A 27512-nucleotide genomic window follows, 5' to 3' on the forward strand; every position below is an offset into this window, starting at 1 on the left:
TCTCAAAAACAAATGAAGTACAAGGCAAGAAAACAGACTTTTCCCTCAATTCTAAAGCATGATCCATACTTAAAAAAACCTAACAAAAACCTGCACTATGTCTCCCACATGAAAGATATGCGGTGCTGGCTTACAGGTGAATGAAATAAGTATTCTCATTTCAAACACCTTCTCAGCATTGCCAGGAGTGAAATTAAATCCAACAAACTGTTTTTGTCTGTGCACAATTAGAGGCAGGAGCTGGAAGAGCTTCCCATGCCTGTGAGCATTAGAAAGTGCATGGAAACTTTGAAGGTGTTGATAACTGTAATAGCTGGAGTAAAACTGCTTATAAACATCACTTAACCAAGTATAAAACCTAAGACCCAAATCTCATTAAGTGAAAGAAGGAAGATTTAAACTAATCAGCAAGTGGGATCTTACATTAATTCACCCTCCCTGATTCAGGTTCTCCCATTAATAGAGCCTTAAAAGCTGCTGCTAATCGGCAGGAACTGCTTGAACAGAGGAGCTGCTATCACTGCCAGCACGCCACTCCCATGGCCATCAGCACCCATAGTTCAAATCCTTGTGCAAATACGTCTCCAGGTGGCTGGAGCTCTCCCAGTGGCATACAGAACCCCATCCCACTGACCAGGGACTGCAGGGATCCCCGCGAGCACTGCCCCAACCCATACCGAGCACCGTGATGGTGGTGTAGATCTCCTGAGGAGGGTCAGTGTAGAGCTGGCAGAAGTACCTCCCTTCATCAGAGATGGACACGTTCGTCAGGGACACTCGCAGCTCGCTGTTGGAAAAGTTCACCAGCTGGAACCTGCTGTCCTTCAGCGCTGTGGGGCAAACACAGCCTGGGTAACTGCATGGAGAGAGGCAACGTCTCCTTCCCACCACAACACAATCCCAAAGATCCTACAGACAGCAGCACATTGAGGCGAGCACCCCTGGGCTTCCATCCTGCTTCCTACCTTGAAGCTGGACCTATAAAATCTTTTGGTTCTCAGATCATTTTAAATAATCACCAGGCACAGTACCAAACCTTTGGGTGTGGTTTTATTACCAGGTGGCGTAGGGATGTGTAGGTAAAATGCTTATGGTGTCTACACAGCCCCATCACTGACTGTAGGCATTCTGGGACAGCATGAATGAGGAAAGAATCGGGAATAGTAGAATTTAAAGTTTTTTTTTCCTCTTCTGTTGTTTCCTGGGCAGAGAGTACAGCTGTGTCTCCACAGTGACACCAACACAGACCATTTAAAATGTCTCACTGCAGCCACCATGGCCCTGCATGTCACCACAGGACAGATGTATCCATCAGACATGCAGGTGATGAGATATTTCAGTTTGGGTATAAAGCAGCAGAGATTGTTCTGAGATTTCCAGTTTTTGGTCTGAAGAGATTACCCCTGAGAACACTGCGCTGTCTTCATGTCGCCCTGTTCAATTTGTTTGTGTCAGCTAAATATTTGGCACTCAATTGCAATTCACCCTGAATTACAACAATCAATTCCCATTGCAAAGTAAGATGCTCTGACTTTTAGAGGGGACTGTGAAGTTTTCCATTAAGGAGAAGATTATGATTGTCTATCTCACCCATCTCCACAGAACCAGCTGAACTGTAAATGCCCAGCATTGCACAAACAGGGAAGATCTTAGCAAATGCTGTGGCCTGAGTGCAAATGAGGCACAGAAGGAGTCATGGGAGGAACCACAAACTTACGTCTGAAATCTCTGAAATAGATGGTCTGCCTGTTGGGGTTCAGCAGCTGGATCACCGAGTCGTCGCTGTTCTTGACGCGGCAGCTGATGGTGGCCACGTCCCCCTCCACCACTGTCACATCCTCTGTCACCAAGTTCTGACCATCACCTGCAGGACAGAGCAGAGGCAGGACTCAAGATCAGAAATGGCACCAGTGGGTTTCATGTGGGAATGAAAAGCTTCACTGCCACCAAGGGAGGAACATCAGCCAGTGAGCCACGGACTCTGGGTCCCCCACCAGCTGCTAGAGGAGCAGTGAGGAGCTCTGTGATAGGAATAGAGGAAGGAGGACTACTGTCCCACAGAGAAACACCCAAAATTCCCTTCCTCTCCCAACAGACGTGTCAAATTACCTTGAAAGAACAACTCTGTAAGAAGCACTTATCCTTTGGGGCAGACAGACTTCAGGGAATCAGTCATTACTCACTCTGTGTAATCAGTAGGTGCTATTAATGTCCAGAGGCAGAGAAAAAAAAGGATCCCATGCAATTATCCTGTGGGAGCCTTGTAATCATTTACAGGTCATCACCCCGAAAACTCTCCTCCTAATGAATCCAAGCACAGCATCACCTGCACGCTGAGACATTCGCCTGCAACACCAAAGGACACAGGGGATGGCAGTGGGAATTGTGCCTTGCATTTCAGTTTTTCCATAACTACTGGGAATCAGTGGGGGAGAAATATTGAGACTTTAACTGGCAATGTTCCAAATGAAGCCAGGATACCTGGGCACCTGGCCACAGGCTGCGTGGTCAGAGAATCCTCTACTGCTCCACAGCTGCCTTTGTGTGTCTCTGCCACGGGAAACACAAAAATGCAGGAAAAAGATAAAGTTTGCACACAGGAAATCTGGGAATCATATTTAAAATTCCAGTTTTTCTCTCACCCTGCATTTTCTTCATTTTTCTTTCTTTTCAACTTGCCTTTATTATTTGACATCCCTTGGAAACAAATACTTGACAAAAAGGTGCATTGTTTGGAAAGAGAAAGATAGATAAACCATCAGACTCCTCTCCACGCCTGACGGGCAGCGAGCTGAAGTCTGGGCACATTTTTCTGCCCTCCAGTATAAATTTTAGATAGATTCTCCAGATTGATGAACTTTGAGAGGCAACAAGAAGATTTAGTATCAAACAATAACACCTGTATTGGAGCACAGACCCCCAGATCAGGATGGACCTAGTCTTGCTCAAAGCCTTCTGATCAGAAGATGAGCATTCAGCCACCCCATCATGCTATCAGCATCCCTAACATGGCGTTCTTGAACCTTGGGGACACACATTAATAGCTGGACTCGATAATCTGAGAGGGCTTTTTCAACCTAAATGATTCTGTTCTCAAATCCCAGACCACTGCGCAGACCCCAAAGGCTGTCACATCAGAGCCCTACCCTGCCTGTGCCACGTGCTGCCATGGAGGTGCCGGAGCAGCCCTGCACAGCCACAGCCAGGCCCTGGCATCAATGAAATCAAATATCTCAAAAGTGGTTCAAGCAAAAATATTAAACATTACTAACTGCTTCTGGGGAATAATTTTATCAAACCCATTCAAAACAAGGTTCTTGCACAAGGATCAGCTTGATATGTTCTCATAAACGCAATATTCCCTACAAATCATTAACAAAGCTATTAAGATTTGATTTCCATCTAAGCAATTATTGCCAGCATATTTTTTACATTTACTTTAAAAGACTCAATCCTATTTTCAATTCATTAAACTGTTCCTTGCATTTACTGAATTTTACATCAGCCTAGAAGACTATTTGAATTAATAAGAATTACAGTAGAAGTAATTTAGAAATAAATTATTTGAAGTTCAAGCCACTGAAGCTTTTCATACAGCGATACTGCTGCATTAAACCTGCCGATGGATGGCTGCAGAGTCCAGTACCTCGGCCTGGGCTGGCACCAGATCCCTCTGCACAAGGCTTTTATCCAGGGTAATGACGGGCAGGGAGCACATAAGGACACGCTGAGCCCCTCCACGGCTTGCAGCAGCCACAGCCTCCTGGGCTTTGCCTCTTTGTTCTTCATCAAAGGGCGTCTGACCGGCCGCCGTCTGCTCTGCTGACCCGAACGTGCCTTACCTCAGCCAAGGCGTGCACCCCTCCAGATTCTGGGCTATCTATTCCTATCTGCTCACAGTAGAGCTATTTCCATGTGCAGCACCAATTACAAATTCCAAATTAAATAAAAGTGCAACACAAAGCAAGAACTCTTCAGACCCATCCTCATCGTCAACACCTCGGTAAGTTTCTCAGTAAATATTTACTCTCAGTGTGTTGGTATTTTGAGGAGCATTAAATTACACACAGAGCATGACAATATTCTGGAACAGAAAAAGACAGGCTAGGGAGGGGAGAGGAAATTTACGGACTCAACAGGGAACCTCAGGAGCTAAGAGAAGCAAAGGAAGATTACTGTTGAGGACCAACGTTAAATCCCTGGCAGTGCTTTGGAGGGGCACAGCACAAGCAGATCCAACAGAAAGCCCCCAACAGAATGCTATAGGACAGATTTTCATCTATTACACGTGAAGGGACTGTGACAGCACAGTGTCCACGTATCAGACCAAAGCTTCTGCTGGGACTCGAACATGAGGGACAAATCCTCCTCCCAGCGTGCGATATGCTGGACAGACACCAGGACAGACTGACTCCAGGACTGGACCTGGAGCCTTAAAAATCTTCATTTGGAGTACAAGGGATTGCTCCAGAGGGAGTGGAACAGGATCAGAAACGAAGCCACTTTCTGGGAGGGGTCTCTGGGTGAGCTCCTGGGTAACACATGCACTCGTGTTAACGAGCACGGGAAACACCAAAATGGGTGTCTGCAGTACCAGGAGGAGGGAAGATAACACTGTGTGCTCCCTTCATTACCCAAAGCAATTCTCCAGCCTCATTTACTGAATCTCCTTTGCAAGGTGAAAAATGACACCTTGTTTTATACTTACTGGAAGCGGGGGGGGGGGGGGTGGGGGGGTGGGGGGGTGGGGTGTGAGGGGAGGACGCAATGCTTGAGGGATGCTTTGGCTGCAACCTATACAATTAATTTCTGCACTTGTCTTCCTGCCTTAGACCACTGCAGTCTCTCCTCTTAGGGCTGCAGACAGACATAGACGAGTAAATTGTGTTTCAAACAAGTTCCCCCCAGCTGGACACAGCCCAGGGACCTTGGCTCATATGCAGCGGTCACATTTAAAATCAATTCTTTCTCTGCTTGTAGGACACCAGGCTAGAGGGAAGCATCATGGACAGAAGAGGAAAGATTAAAAATACGTGCTGGGAAGCATGTTTTTTCAATTTCTATGGAATTTCTAACTCCAGGTGCCCCAGCGTCAGCTGCGGCACTGCTGGCTCAGTCTGCAGGATCCTGACACAAATGCTTTTCAGGGAAGAGGGGTTTTCATTTACACCTGAACTATGTAAGCCTGTAAACCCAAACGAAATTCCTCTTAATAGATTGAGTTAGAATAAACAACTCACACAGATACGCAAACTGTCCACGTGCTCAAGGAAAAAAGCGATACAATGCTCCATCCCCAAAATTAACACAATTTGAATGTCAACATTCATCTATCAGTTTCAAGTACCTAAAAGGAACGTGGTGGTTAGAGCAGAGACAAGTGAGTTTATAAATACTGAGCATCCACCTCCCCAAAAGCTTTGTCTCGTTTGTGTTCCTTCTCTTCCCTGAGCTGAGCAGTTCCTCTGCTCTATCATCCATCACTGAGAGCTTCATCTCTTCCCTTTAACTCAAATATCACAATCGGCTTTTCAGGAAGAGACCCAGAACCAGAGACCCTTGCTCATGGATCAGGTACAGAAAAAAGGAGGGAACACAAAGGCCATTTAACTTCTCTGCAGATCTGCTTCTAGGAGGGAGAGGAGAACTGCCAAGGCAGTGCTGGGAGAAGCCACTGGAGCTCTGTGCATCCAGGCTCCAAGTCTTGAGAGATCATTTTAAAAAGCTGCAGTTGTCACACTTGAACTTTGGAAAAGAACAGACAATCCACACTGATTGCGCTGGCATGGAAAGGGAATTGCTGCTGATGGAGTTAATTTCATGGCATCTTTTCCTGGGCGACATCTGGAGACCAGGCTGCCCACAAAGCACATGGACACACGTGTGGCCCCTGCAGCAGGGCAGAGCTGCAGCAGGGCAGAGCTGCAGGGGAGGGAACAGGCTGGGTCAGAATGCAATGCTCATACAGCCCCACCAAAGTCAGCTTGGATTCCTGGATTCCTCCACGAGTGTTCCAAGCACACCAAGAAGTGTTCTCACCCTCTCACAGAAAGGTTCCTGCGGGAGGCTGGGGTGCAGGGAGGGCAGGAGAAGAGGCAGCAGCTGCTCCTTCCACTCATGCACAGTTCCTAAGGGAAACCTTCTGAGGCCACAGAGCCTGGAGCCAGATGTGGCACCTCCAAGCAATTCTTCTCAGTGTGGCCCTCACCCTAAAGGAAAATGTTGTTTTCCACCAAGATTCACAACTAACCTTGCTCAACAGCAACTTTCTCCTCTATTAAGATGTAATTACCAGCTTTGTGACCCTGAGTCAAGCCTCTCTGAGATTTTCCTGCATTCAAGTAGCTCTTATTCCCTCTTCAGCATCTTCTCCATGGCCAGTAACAGACTCAGCAACTCCAATTCCCAGGCAAAGAGCTCTTAAAAAAAATGATGGTGGCAAACAAATAGAATTCTAGAAAGATCTCCCTTTTGAGTTAGTTCTCTGCAGGTCTATCAGCTGCAATTCAGCAGTGGGGAGTCTTGCCCATGAAAATTCCTGGCTGAGCACAAAGAGGAACAGGAACTTTCCAGCAAGGTGCAGCTGAGCCGAAGAAGCAAATCTTGTTCAGTGATGATGGAAATGGGGTATGGCAGCTCCATGTCTCCCTCTGAGGCAGACACAACAGCAAACTGATACAGTAATGCTCACCTAGTACTTGGATTTTTACTTTCAGATTTAATGCATGCTATCCTTTCTTTATGCTGCAGCCAAATTTAAGAGAACTGCTCTGAGGAAGGGCACTGCCAACAGGCAACTTTGCTGTGCTAGGTTTGGGATCCCCTGATGATGCTCGAACCCCCGGTTCCCATTGAGGAGGGAAAAAAAAGGAGCGGTAGGAGGAATTAGCATTCACAGAAACTGTTCCCAAAATGTTGATTTCCTTGAGTCTCCCTGGCGCTGTCTGCAGGGACAGAGCCGCTCCAGTATCTCATCCCTGTCACAGTCTGTGCTCAGCCCCAGCAGTCCCAGGGACCTCCTTCCCCTCCTTTTCAGCACAGATTTTCACGAGTGAGCACTTTCGGCACCTTTCCACGGCGCCTGCTCCTCTCCCCGCTCGCAGTCACACTTCTCCTGAATTACTCTCCACACTCGGAGAGAATGTGCAAGATGGTGCTAAAAATTACTTATTGTGAGGAGCAAGTTTACGCTATGAAACAGCCACTTCAGAGAAATACACGGCAAATTCAAGCGAGTTGGGCACAGATATTATATTTGTGGAGAAAAAAAGTGCCACTGCCACCTTTATGGCTTTTCTGGCTTAAAGAGTAAGAATAAAAGATGACAATAGCTCCGAAATTACACTGGAGGCTGTGCTGACTTTAAACATAGTGAATATCTATGTGATACAATGGCATCAGGGAATTCTTTCCACTGGCTGAAACCAAAATGGTACAAGAACAAAAATCCTGTGTTATGCCCAAATTAAATATTTCTTTGGATATTAGGGATTAAATTCTTTTTTTTTGCCATGAAAGCCTCTGCAGCTGTGGCCAAAGTGTGTTTCAGACTGAAGCAGCTCCTTTGCCCTCCCCTCACCCTCCTGTTGCCACCAATCGCCCTGTCTGTGCAGATTTATGATGTGTCACCTGTGCTGGGATTAGATGTCACCCTTGTCTTTCTATTACGCAGATATTGATAGATCAAACTCCCTGGCCATACGTTGCCTGTCCCTTCAAAGGTTACTGCTGGCGGACACCGAGGATCAATATCCATCCGCTCTGTCACTGACCACGGTGGGCTCGGCAGCCCGGCGAGGGAGAATTTGCAATGGCAGCACAAGGCTGCTGCTCTGCACACCTCAGGCTTTTATTCCACATTTCTCATATGTTTCTAAGAAACAGAAGCAGCTGGCCTCTTGCTTTGGCTCCAACAGTTGATGGTCCATTGCCTAGGCAGTAAAAGGTCACTTACTAAAGACTGTCCTTCTCCCATAAGGTCAGAGGTTTATCCAAGCGTCCCCCAAGGACATTGGCATGAGTGGCTCCTCAGCTGCACCAGGGAGACAGAAAATCTTCTGTGGGAGGATCTGAGAAGGGGAGGCTGCTGAGGACTCTGAGGGGGCTCTCAGGGAACATTAAGGGACAGAAGTGAGGAAGACAAAGGGCAGGAAAGGGCAAAGCTGTGAGTGGCCCCTCAGCAGAGGCAGAGTCAGGTGCCATTCCCTCGTGTTCCCCATCACTGGCAGCCAACACTCGCCAAGGACACCACCTAAAATCCACCACTGCCATGCCCCAGCACTGCTTGGAAGCAGCATCAGCAAGGGAGAAGTTTTGACAACACGAGACAGTCCCAGCAGGCTGCTGCCACCATTCAGTGTTTAAATAACACTCACTTAGCATCAACACACGTTTATTATTAATGGAGCCCTAACACAGAATTCCTTATCTGCATTTATCTTCCAGCTACATCGCTACCAAGGACACCCACAGCTCAGATCCAAGGAAGGAGACCTTGATTAAACCTGAGTTTCACACACAGGTGGAATTTCCTTTCCCTGCCTTGACTTGCTCCACGGGGAGCTAAACCCTGATGAGGAGCAGGTAAGAGGAGGACAGATCAAATATTCAGTTTTCACAATCAAAAGACCATGTTCTGTGCATTTCCCTGACCACAACAACACTTCCTGCCTCACACTCCTTTCTGTCTCTGCCACGGGGGTAAAGTTGCAGCAGCCCCTGCCAAAACCTGAGCACAGGAGGAGAGAATTTACATGTTTGCAAGTTTGTCACCATCATTGTCACCTCTGTTTTTGCCCTGTGATGGCTGGCAGCTGCCACCTGCCTCGCACAGGGAACAGCACTGCTCACACCCTGAGCTGGCACGTCGATCTGTGCAGGGAACTCCCCATCTGCTCTGTGTCCACCTTCCCCTCAGCACAGATCCCTGCTCCTGGGGGTGTCAGTCAGGGACTGCAGATGGACAGGGACACAATGGGGGGAACATCCATGGCATTGTCCAGCAGCAGGGAGCCCTTCCATGGAGTCCACCATTCCAGCCCCTCAGCCCCAAACACTCTCTGTCCCCTCCAAGCCCTCTGGGATGATGCCACTGCTGTTAAGGTGCCCTGGCACAAACTGAATTTCTGGATCCAATGGCACCTGCCCCAGGTGCACCCTAGAACACCGATTCCCATTAGTCAGAGCAACAGGGTTCCCAGTAACAAGGAATCCTGTTTCAAGTCAGATGATGGGTTTCATTTTACTCTAATGAGCAGATATGCCTTATATCCATACCTGTAACCCATTTCTTGCAGACTTCTTCACATCCTTTTTATTTTTTACTGTCAGTAGCATCTGTCACAACGTGCGGCTTCATAATCTCTTTTAAACCCAAGAAATCTGTATTTCCATAAAGCACCCACAATGAATTCTGATCAACATCAGCCTGGTCTCTTCCCTATAAAAAGGACCTCCTTTCAACTGCATGCATATTTAAGTCTGAAATCTTCAGCTTACCACTAAAATAAGCAAGAAATAAATGACAAAATCAGTAACAAATGTGCAAACGTGTAGAAAATGTCCTCAAAGCAAAGGACCAACAAAGAATACACGAGAATACTGTGGTTTTTTGGGGCATCCTGGCCTGTTCCCACCCTTTGGCTCAGCATGCATCCAGCCTTAAATCGCAGCACTGTCCTTGCCAGGTCATACACAGGAGCAATTCTGTGAGCCTTCAACAAAACACCTGCCCAGCTGTTATCCCAAAACTGTGGTGTAAAAGCAGAAGATGAAACATCTACAAGCTGGAATGACCAAGAGTTTGCACATGGGATTGACCCATTTGCTACCAGCCCATCAAACACTGAACGCTAGAGGATGAGCCCTCCTCCACAGATTAGGTTCAGTTTCTTTCACCCTTTGAAGTTAATTCCCGGTTTGCCACCAGGGGAGGAAAGTTGATCTCATCTTCCATGAATTCCCAGCCTTTGGAGTGGGTCTGCTCACAGGTGTTACCCGTCCACTCTTCATCTCCCCGAGCAGAAGCGCGGATGAGAATGCCACAGTCCAGGATTTTGGAACCCTGTTGTGCCCACAGTCATTTCCCTGCCCACCCACCACCTGTAGGGCAGACCCTTCTGCCTTTAGGGGGTCTTTTCCTTCACTTTTTTTTCAAGGATCTCTCCCCCTTTCAATTTTTTTAGAGATGGCAGGCAAGATCTTTTCTCAAAGAACAATAGACCTCCAGCAGCAACAGACACTCCCCCCAAAACAGGCGAAAGAATTTCAGCAGCAACATTACGATCAAAGTGAGGGACTCCTTCCAATTTCTACTTCCCAGGAAGGATAAAAAGGTATAAGAGAAGCCTTTAGTCTAGATCCCAGATCAGACATAATGATGAATGCTCACCTAAAGGGCAACATATTTGTAAGTTTTAAGTCTCTTGCAATACCAACTGTCCTGATTCATCCCCATGATAAAGGCAGCTCTGAGAGCTATTTTACCATATTTATTATTTTACAGAAGAGGAAGAAAAAAACGTGGAATCAGCCCTCAATCTGTCACCCGTTGGATTTATAAATGTTAGTACAGGACCAGTGCTAGTATCTTTAAACATTAATCTTCTCATTGCAGATCCTGCATGTCCCCCTTCAGCCTCCACCAGGTGGCTTGTCCAGGCTTGGGGAAATAAAATGCATTTTGGTATTTTTTTTCCCCTTCATCTATGGGATTTGTTTTCACTAAACCCATGAAAAGAAGAGAAAGGGCAGATGCTCCTGAACACGTTCCTGCCTGCTGTCAGTGCTTTGCCAGCTGAGTGGAAGGCACAAAGCTCTGCTCCAGTGTTTATTTTTAAAGATGCAGCTTGCCTGATCCATGCTCATTCCTCACGCCTTGTTTTCAATAAAGGCTCTGTTCTCTTTGCTGGCTGCCAGGACAAAGGCAGAGCTGGGAGGAAGGGAAGAGAAACTGTGTTGTGCACACAAAAACAAACCCTTGGGTCTATAAACTGCATTAGCCCAATCCCTCTCACTGCCTCTGCAGGTGCAGCAATAGGACTGGAAAGCATATGACCAAAAAAATACAGTAATGATGAGAGAGAAAACAAGTCTGGATAAGGTCCTCATCCCACCTTCCTCAAATCTGCACCCAAACCCTCAGACACCCACCCCATCCCACAGCAGACACACTGAGCACAGCACTCCTCTCTCAGCAAGCTCTTTGTAAATTTTATCACTTATTTCTTAAAGTTGCAATTGCCTTTTAAAATTAGATTGTATTTAGTTCTTAATTAAATCGTCATCGTTCTACAAAACCCCACAGGCTTTGAGGTTTAGATTGTCATTTTAAACAAAAGTAACATGGTAAATGCCTTTTCCATCCAACACCATTAGGTATAATTAAGCGACGGGTAAAGCATACATCGTGCTATAAATGTCATTTAGTTTTACAGTGAAACTCATCAGCATTTATCAAAACACTGCCTCAAGAAAGAACGAGACAGCTCCAGAGAGTGACTTCCATTCGCTGCTGCCTTTGAAGCGTCTGCTCTGAGGGAGAGCTGCAGCAAGAAAAGCCTTCCCATTACATATTTTTATCTTTTGGGCTGAAATGTTCATTTTCTGCCATGTTCCCGTATGTGGCAGGATGGGTGATGTGCAGCCACCGTGCACCAGTGTTTGGGAAGGGTGTCCTGGAGAGCCCTTAAGGCAAGGGTGGGATGAGCAATCCCAGGTAGAACAGAGCCCAAGATAACACCAAAGCCCAAGGGGATTTATGGTGGGGGCAGGATGGTGCAACTGCTCCTCCCTGGGGACAGTGTCCCTGTCATAGCATCACGGGGCACTGGGCTGCCCAGCAGACTCAGACCTGTCCCCACAGCCCTGTAACACAGTCTTCTGCATGTCGGAAGGCTGAGATAAATGGCATTTCATTCCTGCTTTCAGGTGAGGCGCTCTGAGCCGCTACCAAAGGGATGTGAACTGTAAAGAAAGACAAACACCACCAGGCACCACCGTGCCGCTTCTATTTTAAAATCTCAACATTTCCTATGTTCTCCTGAGAAGCATTAAAACAGTCAAACTGAGCCCATTTAGGAACAATTTTCAATTTACTGCTCCTCCTTGATCTCCACATGGCAAACATCAGCAGGCACCAGCTCCATCCACAGGTATCTGGGCACCCTGTTCCCTGTGCCTGCACCGAGCCTGACGCTGCAGCTTCAGGCCACAGTCAGAAAAACAGATTTGAAATTGATGTTTCATCATTACCCATCATTAAAAAATTACGATGTTGTACAATCTCAGAAGTAGCAAGGAGTGAACGTTGAATGCCTCTGCAAGTGTTATTAATTCTCCCTCCCCGCCGTGGTGCAGAGGGGTGTTTTTTGGGCAGTGAGGTTCTCTCCTCCTCCCTCTCTTCCTCCTCTTCCTCCTCCTCTCCCTGCCGCCCCGAGCCCCCGGCATCTCGGCTGTGCCGCAGCGGCTCTCTGCTCCGACATCTCCTCCTCGCACCATGTTGGCAAGGCAACAGGAGCGCAGGGCTCTGGGGAACGGGGAAGGGCTGCGGGCATCCGGCACTGCCCCAGGCACGGCCCCGCTGCACGGCCGGACCCTCCCGGAACCCTCCCGAGACCCTCCGGGGCTGCTCTCGACACGGGGCTGGGCGGTGCTGCACCCAAGGACCATCGAGAGCATCCACGGGGAACTGTCCGCAGCTCCCTCTGGACAGTGCACAGGAGTTACCGTCAGGGGCTAGCCACAATTCAGAAAATTCCCACCCCCGCCCTTTGGCTTATGAATTTGCCCTCGCTGCCTGTCTGTAGACAATGTGCTGGGAACAGCAACGGCTACAAAGCAAAGGTGACACCAGACATTGGAGAACCATACAGTGCTTGCCATCTTAGGGAAAACCCCTCAAAATCAGTGAAAATACATAAGTAACTCATTCTCCAATTATTTTTTTTTTGCCCTTTTTGTTGTCAAGCAAGTATTTTCCATCTCTTATGGTCTCTCATGCCTGTGGGAAGATCCTGCTGGCAGCCTGCACCGGGATGTCCTTAAGATCAGGGCAGGCAGTGGGGGACAGCAGGAGGACACACTTTATGCTGCTCCTCTGCCACGTTTCCAAGCTCAGATGCAAATGAATTTTGGTCAGCACACACCTGCCCTCCCCCTCAACAACACTCCTGTCCATAGGCAGTGTCAGAACTATCAGCAGGAAAACAAACTCCTGATCTCCAGCCCATTGCAGTGCCCTGAAGGAGAAGGGGAGTGTGGATTTATAGGTGGAATGAGCAGTACAGCCAGGGATTTTGGAAATGGACACTACATCCAGCTCCAATCCTCCAGGTGACCTTGTTTGAAAACTGCAAATACAGAGAGGCCACTCCACCAAAAATCCGTCTTCTTAACTGCTTGAAACTAAATTTAAAATGCATGTATGCGGTGTTCCTCTCTGCTCGCTATTCTGAGCTTCTCCTTTGGCCTTATGATAAAAGAATGCAGGAAATTATAGTCAACCTTCCCCCAGCCTGGAAAAGGGAATTAATTACTGCAAGCACAAAGTCAGCGCTGTTCCAATAAACCAATGCAATCCATCCAGGCACTGAAAAGCAAGGAAAACATCCTGGGGGCTCGATACCTTACTAGCCATTCACAGCATGCACCGCCGTGGATATTGCAGAACAGCTGTGCCCGGGACTATCACAAAGCCAACATTATCTCTGCCATTATTAGAATTAAATAAATCCTCTCCTTCTCGATGTGCCCAGGATTACAAACCACCTCAAACCCCTGTAGGCTCTCACTACGCCTGGCCCCATGGTGGCTTTACTGTTTTTAGCCAGGATTAGATGGACTGCAGTGACCAGTGACAAAAGTTCCTCAATGTGCCAAACTGCCACCACCCCTCAGTGCCACCCCCAGCGCTGCACAGCAGCTCTCTGGAACATTCTGAGGAGCGCAGTGTGGGCACATGGGAGGGATATGGGGCTGGGAGGTCACTCACATTCCAACTCCGGCTTTTTCAACCCTGCCCTCCTGTCACTGCTGCTTCTCCCTGTCCACCTGGGCACAAATCTGGGCAATACCCCCAGAAAAATCTGGAGCACTACTTTTCTGCTGCAATTTTGGACAAACCTGCTCTCTCATGCCCACGAGGGAGCAGCTGGGCAGCATAGGGCTGGTGACTCCCCAGGCCAAGGTGCTCAGTCACCCAGCACGAAGCTGGCACTGAGCACTGCTGCAGGTGGAAGCGGGCGGAACAGCCGATCACACACACACACACACACAACCTCCCTCCTTTCTACTGCACATACAGTGAGTGTATTTCAAATAAAAACACACTCCAACCATCAAAGCCAGGAGGCAGGCTCCAACCCTCCTGCTGCCATGTCACAGGAGACACGAGACCTTTTACAGATGTTGCCAACAGCAGCTGAAAATCTACCAGACATTTGCTTAGCATTTCTTGAAAGAACAGTTTCAATTAGACATATTCTTCACAGTTCTCTTCTCAAACCCCAACAGTTTGAAGAGATCTGCTTGTTTTTGCCAAGTTTTCATGAACTGTAAGCCTGGCCTCCTCGCACTCAGCACATCAAGGGTAGGATATTTAAAACACAGCTCATTTTCAATGGAAATGCTTCACAATAAATAACTCAGCGGTGCTGTTGTGAAAATTTCAGATTTCAGCAGTTGACTTTTAATCAGGAGCTGCATTTGCACCTGAGAGCAAAAAAAAATCCTTCCCTTAATCACCTGCATTTAAAACCAGTTTATAAAACCTGCTCTAACTCAGAGCACAGTCCATCCAGAACACCCTTCCTCAAGCCCTGGCAACCGTGACCTTCCAGTAAAGGCTGCTCTCACCAAACTGGATGACACACCACGTTTTGGAGCTACAAATGAAAGACAATTCCTCATGGGTATTTTTCTAGCAAGGCACTGAAATGACAGTCTGGCTTTTAAAAGTGGTTTATAAACATTGAAAGGCTTTTTGCTGAGGAGCCACTTGGGCAGATCCTGTAGTGAAGGGATTTTTTTTTTTCTAGACCTGCCAGGGCTGTGTGTTACTGAAAGGTTTGCAGGCAGGCAGCTTACTCTGGAGCATGGGTCTCATCAATCACTGGAGTCAGGTACTCACTGGGTTCTGCCTCTGGAGTTATACCAACACCTTCCCCAGGCCTGAGCCCCAACACCCTCCCTGCAAGCAGCACTCCTCCCTCAGCTCACCTCCTTGGGCTGTGCCGTGGAATCATTACCCTGGGATAACCATCCTGTGAATGGAATGTATTAAGCTCAGCTGATGACAAAAAACACTCAAGTTTTGTGGAAAAATGCTTTGACATAGACACCATATGCTCAACACCCACAATGAGGCAGGTGACTTCAACCAGCAAAATTTCCTCTTCCTACTGCCTGTACTTAATTTGGGAGCAGCTCATCCTGCTCTCATACCCTGAGCACAGGGATCTAAGCAGTGTGCATGGGAATGGATCGTGGAGCACAACAGGCTCTCCTCCAACTGGGGCTGAATCCTCACTGTGGATACCCCGCGGCAGCCGTGCAGAGTGATGAACGGCTGTGGAGTTTGGGCTGCTTATGGGAACAAAACAAGCCATCTTGACTCTGAAGGTTTTATGGGTATGCTGTTTCATGTAATTTTCCAAAAAAACGAATTACATTCTGCTCATTAGCAAACGCCGCTGCACAAAGCGGAGGGCTCTGCAAGCGGATTACACACGGCAGTGCCGGGACAGCGGATAACGACTCCAGTCAAATTCTATTTTAATGTGCCCAAAGAAACAATAGCGCAATCAAATTGGGGGAGGGAATCAGAAAAGAAGGAAATTCATCTGCCATACTCTTCCTTTCCATCTGAAATGCAATACAAGGAATTAAACTTGTCACTCTCAACTCCAAACCGCGCAACGGAGTGGAACCACATGCAGTTGCCTCTGGCATCAGTTGAGTCCAGGAATCTGTCCTTGCACTGCCAACCAGAACGTTTGGGAGTGCTGGCTTGCAGGATGGGAAGCACTGGTTCCCTGAACCTTGCACTAGCCATTTTCCCTATGGAAATTTCAAGTTTGCAATCATTTACCCCAAACTGGCAGAGCCCTGTGAAGACACGAGGACACACAATGTTATTACAGCACCATAATGGTGCCGTGCCTCACAGTGAGTCACAGTCCATACTGCACCTGTTGTCTCACTTAAAATCCCAGGGACAACCGCTTCACTCAAGCTCAGAGAGTTTTTGTTTGTCTTTTAAACAAACACCAGCAGAATGTTCTCTGATACTTACCCACACAGACATGAACAGCCTGACTCTGGACAGCCTCAGCAATAACTCACTGCAGAAGCCAAAATGGTTCTTACTCAAACTTCACTCCTCATTTTGAACCTACCAAGCTCTAGAGGAAATACTCAAAATTAGGAAGCTTTGAAAAACTCCAATACAAATCCCATGTTTGTAAGTAAATGGGAACTTGGCCACGAGGATGGTCGCCTGCCTGCATGACATGGTGCCTGTCACCACCACCAGCCTGCACCCACTGTCCCAGTGCTGCTTCCCAAAGACCCACTGGGGCGGGCACCTTTGGGAACAACAAGCTCAGTCAGAGCAGCTCCTCCATCCCTTGCCACTCCACGGCTACTGAGGGTGGTGCTGCTGGCTGAGGAAGCAAAACCTTCTGAAGCAGCAGGCAAGCGTTTTGCTAGGCTGAGACTCACTCAGCTGAGAATACCACTTGCAGCACTTTTCTGGTCCAAAAAAGGCTCAGTTGCGCCTTGTCCCCAGCGCCAGAAATCATCAATGGTGAAACCCCAAAGACCCGCAGCTTCTCAGCCCTCTTCCCTCACTGCCACCCCGCTCCCCGGCCGGAGCCCGGTCACACTGCCAGAGCCGGAGGGAGCAGGGAATGTTCCCAATGGTGATCCCAATTAACAAGCCCACAGCTATTCACGTTCAAAGGCTTCGCAGTTTCCATTGAACGTTTCCCTTTTGTCTTTCTGTCCCTTCCCAAAGCGAGGGCTCATTACTGCTGCAGCCCCGGCTGTAATTGCTTGGGAATGCGGCTCTCGGCACAATACCCCAGAGAAGCTGCTTTATGAGGCTCCTCATGCTACTGAAGAATGCCATGAAAACCCCAATCCCAGATGTCTGGCTCCGAACCAGGGAACTTGGCCGGCCTGACGAGATTTCCATCGTGCTGCTGCAGCATCGAGCTTATGTAAGGGCGACACTCACAAAGGGACAGTGTAGAACAGAGACTGCCCTGGGCCAGCTCCCCTCGCAGGGAACCAGCTTCCCTCACAGGGAACCAGCTTCCCTCACAGGGAACCAGCTTTCGCCTTTTACCTTTCATGCTCTACACAGGACCTAGAAAGGAATTCAGCACCTGGAGTTAAGTTTTGCCCAAGTGAAACCACGAAGGCACCTTCTGCCAACACGGAATGAGCAGTCAGAGTATCTTAAAACAGGTCAGGGTCAAGAAACACCCTGCTGCCTGACAGGGCAGTGGCCAGATGTGCCAAACTTGGGGCAATTTGGGCAGTGTGGATGGTCAGAGTCATGGGGCAGCCTGTTAGCTGTTCCTCACAGGAGACCAACACATTGCAGCAAGGCAAAACACCTTATGTGTGAGCTCTTCAAGCATCACAGAGGTAAAGTGACAACAATCGTCTTTGAACAGAGAAGCAGGTCAGAACAGCCTCACAACTGTGGCAAGAGAATTACTTGTGCAGGAACACCCTCACCCAGTAATGGGCAACCAAATGACACGGTGGAATTACCCGCATTAACAGCTCTCACGTGGCTTAGAGCATTTAGAGCAGGGTTTGGACCAAAGCCACATGTTCCAGTTTCTGCCTGAACTGGAAGGGATGACCAAGGGCAATGGGAGGCAGTATCAACAGGAAAACACTGATTTCTTTGCAGCAAATTGTCACCTGGTAAGAATCCTGCTCCTGCCAGGACAGCCACAGACTGACTGTGTCATTCATCCAGCACAACACAGGAGAGTGTTGCCACAGGAGCTGCACTACCCAGGATGTCTGCAGCAGCAGCACTTTAGTGCCAGCAGCACTCTAGGAACAGAAAATAAATACAGTGAAGCCTCTCAGAGAGACTGCCAAGCTCAGAAAGCCAGACCTCTGTGCAGCACCAGGAGCTTCCTCTGCATCCCCAGGATGCTTTGACACACCCAGACACACACAACTGCTGTCCACCACTAAGAAAAGGATTTTTCTGAGTTCAGCCCATCTTCTGCTGCCGTTATTTTTGTCACCAAACACAACCCATGTAAGATGTGCCAGTGTGTCACAGGTACCATGTGTTACCTGCAATTGCACAGGACTCTCTGAACCATCACTTCCCAGCCCCAAAATGCACCTCCTCAGCAGCAGAGGAGGGAAAGCAGCTCTCCTGGCTCAGGGGGCAAAGCCAACTTTCCCAAACCAACCCCACTGTCCCATCAGGCAGGAGCACTGCAATCCTGCCAAGGAGAGGGGAAAAGGAGAAAGTAGAATTGACTGGGAAAAGGACGTAGAGAAAGTCTTTAGCCAGAGGCTCCAGACCACAGGAAATGCAGGTCGTTACTCATTGAAGACAATGCTGAACTTTCCTTGTTTGTCAGCTCGGGTCCTGCTGCCACATCCCTCCTTCCCCCGGGGAGTTACAGAAGGGAAGGTTTTCTGCGAGTGACACCCATGGCGTTTGACAGATTGTCCTTCTGCGAGAGGAAAATGGAGGATCGGGTTGCTAAAAGCATCAGCCTGCTTATCAATCTATGAGCAGCATCTTTAAAGGTCACAAGTGGGGAAAAAAATAAAAAATCAGCTACTCATTCTAATTCCTCGCAAACAGGACCTCGTTTTTCACAAATCCACCCTGCCGTGCTCAGTAACGTGACCTTTCACTTACAAAGAGAACAGCCAATTTCTGGCTCTCATGCGTTGCCCTCCCTTCTTTTCCATAAATTAAACACAGCCTTTGTACCTCCTAACAGGCTCTTCCAGCAGTCCCCTAAAGCTGCCACAGCTGTTCTGGTTTTGGTCCTGCTGGGGGTCTGGAGCCCACTCAATAGGCAAATAGGGGAAAACAAAACTTCACTGAAAAATGGGTTCTGTCACTGCAGGAGTGCTGGACGCCAGTCCAATCCCCAACTCTGCCAACACTATCAGTGCGATATTGGCCTCTTAATGGGAATTTATAATGGTACCTGGTATATATGAAGACAATATAAAACAAAGAAACTTGACAATAAGAATATGACCTGTCCTCTCCAAACCTTTCCATTTCTCAACAGCTGCAAAAAAACCACATCAAAACTGGAGTCAAGTTGGAAGACGTATGGAAGTGGAGCCAAGCAAACCTGTAAGGCTTGTGGAGCCCTCAGGGGAGATCACAACATGCCTTTCTTTAATCCTTGCCTCTTTGTAACTACTGCAGACTGCCAAACCCAAACCAGAAGCACCTCAAATAGCCACTATAGAGCTGGGGCTGCTGACCTGGGCTCCTACCCAAGGAGGCAAAGGAACAGAGTCATTACCTCCTACAACACAGTACACACCCACAAAGAGGTTTAACAGGATTTGCTTGAAAAGCTACGTATTTAACACAATCGTTACATTTTGACAGCAATAGTTGTTGGCAATGGGAGGAGAGGTTGATCTCCAACTCTTGTACTTACTCATAAGAACCTTCATTGCTAGTATGCTCTTTGCCCACTTGCCTGCACAGCTTCAGCTCTCACAGGAGCAGAACCCAGGCATTTACCACAGCTGCTCTGCAATTATCTCTGATTTCAATTATCTCAGCATTCTGATGTTGAAGGTACCTGAAATGTCAGCATGGGATTCCACCCACACCCATCGCTGCCCAGCTTCATTTTGGCCAGAAATGTTCCTGCATCTCCAGCCAGCCTGACAGTTTCTCCTGCCTGACAGATCAGCTTGGGAAGGGGCTCACGCTGTCCTGAAAATCATCCTTCAGCCTGAAGATGACCAAGGCTCCCGAGGCATGAGATCACCTCCACCATCTCCTGGAAAACTTCATCCCGTCAAGTGCATGTCAGGCTGGACAGCGGGAGAGCACCGGAGGTGAAGCTGCAGCCATTCACCTTGCACACGTGTAAGGCAGAGTGAAGGGAAAGACCATCCTGGTGCACTCAGATTGTGCTAACGAGCAGATTCTGTAAAAATACCTCGTATTCCTCCTATCACCAGAAATGGGAAGGTAGTAGCAGCCCTCCCTCGGCTCTGCTGGTGGAGGAGGGTGGTGAGTGGGTTCTGCTGAGCCATCAGGACCAACACCATTGGAGTGCTGATGAGCGACAACGCGGTTACAGCCCAAGGCAGCACGTAAGGAGCTGTGGGAGGGGAACAGCTACATTTGCATTGAGTTGTGGGAGCTCTTGAAGGGGATGTGCCAGATGACTGCGGTTCTCTCCACCTCCAGTCCTCTGGAGGTGAGTCAAAGATGAGTCAAGGACTGCGGGCAGAGGGGAGCACGTAATGACCACGCTGGGCTGAGGCTGACCAGCAACATCAGCATCCTCCCCAAGCCATTGAGCAATCTCGTCTCCAGAGCTAATGCTGTTCCATACGTCCATGAATTATTGATCCCAGTTGCTCTATCAATTGCAGGAGGCAGAGGAGATCACAGGCAATGCACCCTGTGCAAAAGCAATGCTGGAAAACTCAGTACAAAAGAAAAAGCCTCATTTTACAGATTTCAGTTTAGTTGTGTGTTGCCAGAAACTCCCTTCATCCATATCGTTATCACTGGTATTTTATATCGGCTCTCTGTTTTTAATCCTAACTTTGTGTGGAAAATATTTCTGAGAGCAGCCTTTGTTTGCCACCCACCACTGCAAGGCTGCTGCCAGCTCCCATAGCGGCACCACCGACAGCATGTGCCAGATCAAGAGAATGGCACGTACCTGTCAGTCTTTGTCAGAGCAGCTATTTCTGGCTTAGGTTTACATGCACAGCCTCCTGCAAGCTGCTTGAAATCTCCATTTTATAGAGGGATCTGATGCTACCTGAATGCTGGCAGGTATCGGCACACTGACAGTGAGCGGACAGCACCGTGGGGTCCAGCCTCAGGTTGGAAAGGGATGACTACAATACTCAGCTCACAGCTCATTTCTTCATAGATTTAATTAACTCAAAAGCCTTTTGCCTCCACACTTGCAAAAAAAGCATTTTACATCTAAAACTAGGGATAACAAGGGTAGTAGGGCTAAATCTCCAATCAATATACAGACGCCGCAACGCTAACGAAGAACTGATGGAAACCAAATAAAAATGCTCTTTTGTGTTCATCAGCCTCGTTATGCTCCAGTGTTTCATCCTCCGTTGTGCTTCAGAGCTCCAGCACAGTGGTCTGTCCTGGGGAAGCCTTTTGGACCAGATCTTTTGATGTACCTTCCAGAAACGTGGCCTTGAATGACTAAATACTGTATGGAGAAACACAATCACACCCCAATGCCTGCCCAGGGAAGGTCCAAGGATGAATGCCTTCCCCAGACAGTGCTCAGCTACTTCTGAGGCTCGGCCTACTCTGCCTACCAAAAAATAAAAATGGGAAAACACTAAAGATCTGGGAACCAGCCCTTTTGATGAAGGTGATATCCAGCACTGCAATATGCTCAACCCCACCCTCTCAGAATGATTCTCTTCTGAAGATAGAAACAGGCTCCTGTCTGCAATTGGAAACACTTTAACACAGGCAGAGGGAAAGCTTGTTTTTGTGTTTAAGCATGTGCAAAGTGGGCATAAGGATTCAAACCTGGCTGAGACGCCTGTGTTACTAAACCAGGAAAAACTTCTCTCAGGACAAAGCTCCACACTTCACAGAGCCATCACAACTTGTGCTCACCCCAGCGGGTTCTGTGGCTCACATGTGGCCCTGCAGGGCCCGCCATCAGCTCCTGTTTGGAGGAGGACTCCTGCACACAGATGCCTCATGCTTTTCAAAGCCCATTCCTCGCTGTAGCACTTCCCAAAGCAGGACCTGGGGACACAGAGCGCGGCAGCCCTGGGGCAGCTCAGCTGAGCACCAGAGCCAGGGACACTGCCTTGAAGGTACCAACAGCCACATCCCACAGAGCAAACACAGTGTCATGAACAAAAGAGATGTTTCAAAGTCCATCCCTTCATGTGCCCAAGAAGAGAGTTCATGCAGCTCATGGGTAACACAGACATGGTCAGAAGAACTTGGGGTTGCTGTAATTTCCACTTAGGCAAGTGCTTTCACAAAGTTCCCACCCCAGGAAAAGTAACAGATTCTGGTTTTCCCAGTACAGTAATAATGCTCTGTTCCATTTGCACAAGAGCTACTTCTCTTCAGTAATGGCTACAAACTCTGATCCTTACCACAATCCACCAGCTCGCCTGCACCAGCATCATTTCAGGATGAAAGCTGCAAAGGTGAAAGAGTTTCCCAACTGAAATTGTCAGAGCAGCCTCAAAAATAGCATCACACTAAATCCTGCAGCCAGTGAAAAGCCTGAAAAGGCATTTGCTGCACGTGGATTCTTTGAATCCAGTGACTTCTCTTTTCATCCCCTTGAGTACACTGAGCAGCGAGAGAAAAGTCTTCCAAATGCAGTAAAATAAAGTTCAGAGGAAGGCGCTGAATGATTTTTAGCGCTCAAGTCAGACATTCTGATACTGGAGCTGGAACATCCTCTAAGTAATTGTAAGAATTCTTTCTCTCACCTTCCCTCAAAGGCTAGAGGCCGCTGCTGAGGGGCATGGCTGATCCCCTCGAGTACACACACAACTGCTCATCACATATGTGTTTTTTAAATTATGTGGCACCAGGAATGGCTGAAACCATTATACAGTACAGAAGGTGCTGTTGAAAGCCAGAAACTCCCTGGTTTCCCTCTAGAGCAGAGCTTTAAGAGAGGCTGTTAAAGAACTAATCCACCTTTCTGCAGCAGTTGGGTATCTGGGACAGTGGGAGACTGGCAGCTGCAGGCTCTGCCACTGCCACATCCCCAGATGCCCAGCTCCCAGAGCCGTTAATCCCAGGAACGTCAGTCAGCAAATAACGCAAGAATGTTTTATGCTTCACTCTATCCCAGCTGGGACTGCTCTTGCAAGCCCTCAAGACCTCAACACGTTTATGGGCTGGAAAAGGATTCATCTGCTGGTCTGAAACTGGAGGACAGCAACAACAAAGGACAGAAGATGAAGCCAGGGTGCTGCAGCTGAGGTGGGAGCAGGTGCTGAGAGCACCAGAAATGCATGAGGGGAATGCAGAGGCTGTTGTGGCTCCCTGTTCCCTCCCACAGGCAGGGGAGAGCCCACCAGGCAGCAGGACAGGGCACAGGCTCAACAAATAATCAGGTTTGAGAGCATTCCTTCCCCTGTGAAAGCCAAACACAGGATTCCAGGGTAAGAAAACAGGGATCAGGGCATCCCCAGGGTGGGCGAACCATCCTCAGCATGACACCCCCCCCGCTGGGAACATCCCCCTGCACTGAGCGGCGTCAGGGAGCCCTTTATCAGGGATACTCCAGATAAAAGCTCTGCTTCTGCACAAGAGTGACCGAATCTACAGGGATATTCTGTGCAAATTGTCTGGTTAGAATAATAAATAGTGGCTTCGCCTTATAATGTCGGCCGTGCACAACACGTTCATTTGTGATCCGAGGCTCTGATTTAAGGGAGGAAGAAAGGATCCTCGCCTGCCTGGAGATAAACTTAAGTAAATAATGTTTGCCATCAACTCCAAATGAAGAATGACAGTTAAATTTTATAATCATCTTCACAGCTCCAGGACTTACTTTATATTTTCTCAGGCTCATGACCCAGGGGTTGTCATAGCAACTAGGAAATCCTACCTTATCAGCCTCTTACATTTACATTCCTTACGGCTGCTTCCCTTTATGAATTAAATCCATCACGGTCTTCTATTCTCCAAATAAGAAGTTCTTAGGATTATCTTGCAGAAACAAGGATCAAATGCTTTGATTGAAACACTATGCAAAAGCTAATTCACTGGTGGTTTTCTTTAAGGGAAGATTGACTGTGCTACAAATAAATGGCTCCTATCCAAGCGTGCAGTTGGCAGGCGCTCGCAAAAAAAACTTTAGAGAACAAACATGGTTTCTGCAGCATGTTCATGTTGCTGAAGAATGTTTCTACATCTGGACAATAAGAAGGGCACCTGCTCGGCTGGGCGCTCTCTCGTTTACAGAATGTAACAATGATTCAGTGCTCCAGAGGAAGAAATCTAAACATACCAAATACACGTGGCCATCCAGCATGGGACAGATCCTGGGCACTGCTGAGACCCCAGATATAACATGCACACACCAAGAAACAAAAGGTGGCTGTCTTCCAGGCCTTGAGCCCATCAGCCTGGGTGTCTGTTCAAAGACAAGATGTTGCTAACAAACAACATAACGTCCCATTACACATATATGTGTGGATATATATGTGTGTGTATATATATACATATATATATGTATGGGTGGGTGGGGGGCAAGACCATTTAACTGCTTTAATTTGATTTTTCCACATTCAGTGGGTCCAGGTTCAGAGCCCAGCTCAGTATTCAGAGAGACCAGCAGCAGCATCACTTGTCTCTGTCCTAAACAACACAGAAATAAAATAAACTTTAATTCCCAGAAAGTTTTCCGCAGGAGTCTCTTGATTAACAGATCTCCTATAAACTGTAATGAATTTCAGAAAGGCAACTCTGCAGTTACAGACCTACAGGCATCAAGAGTTTCATTTACTTAATGTACTTTTTATTCATTACTGGTCCTCCAGGAGAAGCTGATCACCAACTTGCAGAGTGCATTGCTTAATTATCCATGCTGCACTTCTTCAGATGAGAACTATTGGAGCTGCCTGTCAATACGGCGGGCGGGGATCGATTGATGCAGGCAGGGCCATGCTGCCGGAATGCCAAAGACCAGCAGTGGCCCCGTGGTGTCTGCATGGAGCAAAACAATCAGGAACTCATCTCAGAGACTGAAAACCCTTTCTGTTCCCAGCGATGGTATCTGCTGCATTCACAGCTGCTGAGCAGAGCTCAGCACTCTTCTTCATGCACCGTATATTTCACTCAGTGCAAACAGCTCCTCAACACCTTGTCTGGGCAGCCTGCAGCCAGCAGTACCCATGTTTTTGCTTTATCTCTGTCCTCCACACAGGGAGGACAACAGAAACGTGTGTTCCAGTCCCTGCCTGCTCTCTCAGTGCCCCAGGGAACAGGTCCTGAAGTCTGAAGCCCCAGAACTGGTTCCTCAAGAGGTCTGCTCACCTACAGAGGACTGGTGAGGCTGAGATTCAGAACAGCACACAGTGTCAGCACAATGTATCACCTCAACGCCAGCAACTCAATAAACACAAAATGTGGTTTCTTTGGCATCAGCAAACACAGACGAAATCTGCATTTTTTAAGGAGTAAAGGCCCTAGGAAGCTTCAGGGCTCACCTAGGGTGCCATTCTGCAGACATTTCCCCACCCAGACTGAAATGCTGCCCACTGATACCTTCACCAACTGCAGGGTTTCATATCTTACCTCTCTATTCCCAGCAGCAGCGATGCTGATTTCAGGGAGAGCTGTGACAGCCTGAAGGGTGGCTGAGGAACTGTGCCCTTGCAGCCACATCCCAAGGATGATGCCCAAGGTGCTGAGATGTGGCAGTGTGAATCTGGGACAGGAGAGAATGCCCAGCCAAGGGCAGGGCTGGATCTGCTGGTGGCAGCCTCCATCGGTGCGCCTTCCCCGGAATATTCACAATCAGTGGATCAATAATTCATTATACAATGTGATAAAAGGTAATCCACTGTTTGAAGTCAAAGCTTAAACAAACTCCACTCAGTTACAGCACAGCAACGTCTCACTGAGTTCAAGATACCCAGCAAAAGGCAGGAAGAGGCAGTGGGAAGGGACAGATACATCCCTGCTCCACAACTTCCCCATCTCTGCTGAACAGAAACTATTTACAGCTCCAAGTTAAGCCAGAAGCCCTTTGCAAAGAGATGCTAATTCAATATGAAGTAACATAAGTCAATATTCTTGTTTCCCCTTTCATCCTTTCAGCCAATATAAACTAATACAAATGATAATGACACGGCACCCATGACCCCTTCAATGCACTGCTCATGTTGGCAGCTGGGTGTTGATTCTTGCCTTAAGCAGACAACTCGAGTGAAAATTAACTCTGGGTGAAGGAATACCTAAATTGTGTCAGTGCAGAGCTGCTGACACACCTCAAACAGCAGCACCACATGTAATGCCCCTTTTTGAGATTTTCAAATGCCAACCAGATGTGCTGCTTGAGCAGCTAAGGCTGGAACTCAAGCACATAAAGCAGGGACACAAAGCTGATTCTGAGGGTTTTGGATCAGCCTTGCTGTCATTTCTGGACCATTTGCCAAAGGTGTCAGAACTGAGAATATGAAAGGTGCTGAAGCAACCAGGCCCTGAAGTCCCAGACTTGTTTGTCAGAGGTAAACGCAGCCTGTGCTTCCCCTTGGGCTCCTCATCTGCTTCAGCTCATGAGGCAAACCTTTAAAAGGCAAATATATATACCAAAAAGGGTCTCTACATTCCCAATCACCTCATGGGCACAATAAGTGCCGACTGAGAGATGCATGTGAAAGGGAAAATCAAGCCTCCCACCTTTGCTGGCATCCTCCAAGCATCACAAATGCTTCAGCAAAGCTGGTGGCCACAACAGGAGCTTGTTCTTTGCATAAAAGGCCACAACAGGGCACAAGAAACCCCGCTGATAGTTAAAAGGCATAGATCCAGGGTCAGACAGGCTGGGAGCCAAGGCTCCGGCAATAAACTGCCAAATCTGTTCTGAAGTGGGGAAAGCAAAAGACCTTTTAATTGTAGAGTTCTAGAAGTCTTCCATATTAATTTAATGTTCACCTTGAAAGGTGATCTGGCTGCAGACTCTCCGCAGAGCATGGAGGATAGGGGAGACCACTGGCAGCAAGGAGGAACACTTCTCCCCAGTGTTTAATCACGTGATAATTAGGATTATAAGAGAAAGGCCACCAAATTGATGTCCCAAAGCCAGCCATCACGAAGACAGCATGCCCGAAGTTCCTGCAAGCCTGCTCATACCTTCACACCCTGCCCCATCCGTTCCCAACATCAATCCTGCACCTGAGGATCTGTACATTCTACAAAAATAGTTACTGTGGGAGAGGCTTTGTTCATAAACTGAGTGAGAAAGTTCATTATATGATAAAAATTCCAACGGTGCTACCGGGATGTAAATTGCCTTCGTACCCAGAGCTGACATCTTAAACAGTTTAATTTAGGTACCGCTCTCAGCAGCATTGGGTGTCTGCAACAGAAACAGATGCCTTGAATCATTTCAAAGTATGCTCCTGTCAGAAATGTCCTTTCTGACACCAAAATCAATTTCCTTCTCCTTTACTAACTACTTTTCCAAAAATAGAAGGGGAAGAGTTGCCTCATTTTATCTATTGTGAGCGGCACAAGACGTGCTTTAGGCTCCAAGGAGGAAGATGGC

At 47.9% G+C, this 27512-nt stretch overlaps 1 protein-coding gene across 5 annotated transcripts in view; it reads right to left on the bottom strand.

Moving 5' to 3' along the window:
- CADM1 (cell adhesion molecule 1) overlaps positions 1 to 27512 on the bottom strand; it is a 135847-nt gene that overhangs the window by 43044 nt on the left and 65291 nt on the right. For all 5 annotated transcript variants that reach the window (XM_083877996.1, XM_083877994.1, XM_083877993.1 and 2 more), the window contains exons 2-3: positions 1718 to 1864; positions 678 to 830 (exon numbers count right to left, since the gene is read on the bottom strand). In XM_083877996.1, the coding sequence (XP_083734122.1) occupies positions 678 to 830; positions 1718 to 1864 (300 nt within the window). The remainder of the gene's footprint in view (positions 1 to 677; positions 831 to 1717; positions 1865 to 27512) is intronic.

This window comes from Zosterops lateralis (genome assembly GCF_965231275.1).
Source record: "Zosterops lateralis genome assembly, chromosome: 25".
NCBI classification, from domain to species: Eukaryota; Metazoa; Chordata; class Aves; order Passeriformes; family Zosteropidae; genus Zosterops; species Zosterops lateralis.